This window comes from Ammodytes marinus, assembly GCF_949987685.1.
Source record: "Ammodytes marinus genome assembly, chromosome: 11".
NCBI classification, from domain to species: domain Eukaryota; kingdom Metazoa; phylum Chordata; class Actinopteri; order Uranoscopiformes; family Ammodytidae; genus Ammodytes; species Ammodytes marinus.
In genome coordinates, this window is record NC_137215.1 from 5,086,834 (window position 1) to 5,089,333 (window position 2,500).

Genomic DNA, 2,500 nt, shown 5'->3' on the forward strand with positions numbered 1-2,500 from the left:
CCCCACTAACTCCAATAGCATCTTGGAGTATTCGTCTTTATTCTTGACATTTCTCGACATAATGAAAAAAAAACTTCCTTATCTGATTTTTTTTTTCTCTCCTGTCTGTGGCCCTTAAACTCTTCTGTACTTTAGTATGTAGTGTAGGAAAAAAGAAAAAGTATGTGATTTGGAATGTAGGGATAGTGTGCAATGTGCATGTAAAAATGTTGCGGATTGACATGCAAGTCCCTTCAAATATATGGTTGTGCCTTCTTCTTCGCAGCTTACTCAATCCGACTTTAATTCTGTATTTCTGGATGATTTTTGACTTCATTCAATCAAACTTTATTCATATTTAAACAATATCACATGAGAGGGAGCATGTTGTCGCTCTATATCAGCACTCCTTCAGAACGCATAGAATGTCTCTCGTCCAATCAAATCACTCGCTCAGAACCACTGCTGTATAAAGCACTTTTGATACACAGTTAAGGCAACTCAAATTGCTTTACAAAAAAAAAAAAAAAAAAGAACACTGCTTTAGTTAATGACATACAGTAATTCTGTATGAATATCTCCTATACATCATTGACAGGCCTGTAGTACCACACAGTCTATTTCTCATGGAGAAGCACACTCCTAATAGTCCTGTCAATGAGTGATCATTCCTGGCATTAGGTTTTATTTGGTACTGCGCCCGGTGCTCCTCAATCAATACTCTACCCCAGATGAACTTGGGACGACATCATCACATTGTCTGGTATCACATTCAAGCCGCAGTGAGCTCACATCACCAGGCTAAATGCTTGTATAAAGGGGCTAGAGTGTGTGTGTGTGTGTGTGTGTGTGTGTGTGTGTGTGTGTGTGTGTGTGTGTGTGTGTGTGTGTGTGTGTGCGTGTGTGCGTGCGTGCGTGTGTGTGTGTGCCCACCATTACTCTGCCCTGCTGCCAGTTTAGGGCCTAACCCACCTCTCTAAGGGCGCTGTAACTCCCTTTACTTTGTCTGCCAGGCTCAAATCTCTTTCTTTCACTGCACTAGCCAGGCTCTTTCCCCTGTCCGCTCAAACCCTGTGCCCACCATTGTGTGTTTATGTCCCGCTATGCTGTCTGGCACCGCACACCGCTGAGGTTTCACACTTCTTTTATAGTCTCGTTTGTTTGGCTAGACCTTCTGAGCGCCATGTGTTTTTCTCTTTCTATTACTCTTTCGTTTTGTTCCCACAGCTTTCTTTTTTTTTGCCATTTTCCTTTCTTTCTTTCTTTCTTTCTTTCTTTCTTTCTTTCTTTCTTTCTTTCTTTCTTTCTTTCTTTCTTTCTTTCTTTCTTCTACGTTTTTTTATTTCAGTTTTTCCCACCATCCTGCTGTTTTCCTTCATATCATTGTTTCCTTAGCAACAGCCAAATATTTGCCACCATTTTTAACACCAGTTAAAGGTGCACTATGCAGTTTTTTTAGTTTTATTTTTAATAAGCAGACCCTGCAGTTAAGTTTACAACACATATTTACTCCACATGTAATTCTTAGTATTGAATAATTCTAAAATCATAAATCAAAACAAAATTATTTGGAGGCACTTGTAACTGACTAGAATAAGGTTGTTAACCAAACTGTGGGGCCCTGCTGCTGTAAACAACAACAACAGTCAAAACAGTAACTTTCAAGCTAGCTTTCTAACTTCAAACAGTGTTCCAGGCATCCCATTTTCTCAGGAGTAAAAGTTTATTTATTCAGTTATGAGAATAGACCTTCTCCGACACACCCAAAAGTTACATAGTGCACCTTTAACTAGTTTGTCATCATTGCCATACACACAGAGACAGTCTCTTAAGGGCTTCTCTGTTTAACTGTCATAATGCTCTGAGACATGTGTCGTCATATATACTGCTCTTTATATATGACCTGTTAGCATAGCGAACCCAACAGCTATGCTATATGCACACCAGACCGGTCTCACTGACATTCAAACCCTCTTTCTTTTCTCCATCACAGCTAAAGAGCAGTACTTCATCCCAGGTGAGTGCTTCCCAAATGTTCACATACCTTATCATTGCCTTCCGCTTTTTTACTTTAATTATATATCACCCATCATGTGGCGGAGTTTTTATTTTTTTTTTCAACTTGCCTACACCGTTCATGTAAGTACAATTCTCCAACAGGTAAAAGGATGATTGTGAGTTCACTACAACTTGGGTCTAATTTGTGCCTTTCGCTTATAGTACATTTAAAGGTGCAGTGTGTAATATGACATCATCAAGAAAGTTCTACAAAGTTCTAGAATGCAACACTCCCTGGGTAACCCCAACCCCTTTCGAATAATAACAGAAGCTACAGTGGCCTTCAAGGACCAGAGCAATTCTAAATTTTGAACAATGCACCTGATGACATTCCAACTATGACACTTTCAAGATGGCGGCACTAGGCCTTGGTCCAAGATTTGCAGAAATATGGACATATATGAGACCCTTTCTAAGGTATTATGCACTAAATTAAACGTACTTATGTATATTATAATTACTT

General features: G+C 39.3%; 1 protein-coding gene across 1 annotated transcript in view; it reads left to right on the plus strand.

Moving 5' to 3' along the window:
* The window catches only part of slit1a (slit homolog 1a), a gene marked incomplete at its 5' end in the record, with an annotated part of 168,185 nt that overhangs the window by 120,550 nt on the left and 45,135 nt on the right, over positions 1 to 2,500 (plus strand). Inside the window, one exon of the mRNA XM_080036838.1 lies at positions 1,973 to 1,996. Coding sequence (XP_079892964.1) covers positions 1,973 to 1,996 — 24 coding nt within the window. The remainder of the gene's footprint in view (positions 1 to 1,972; positions 1,997 to 2,500) is intronic.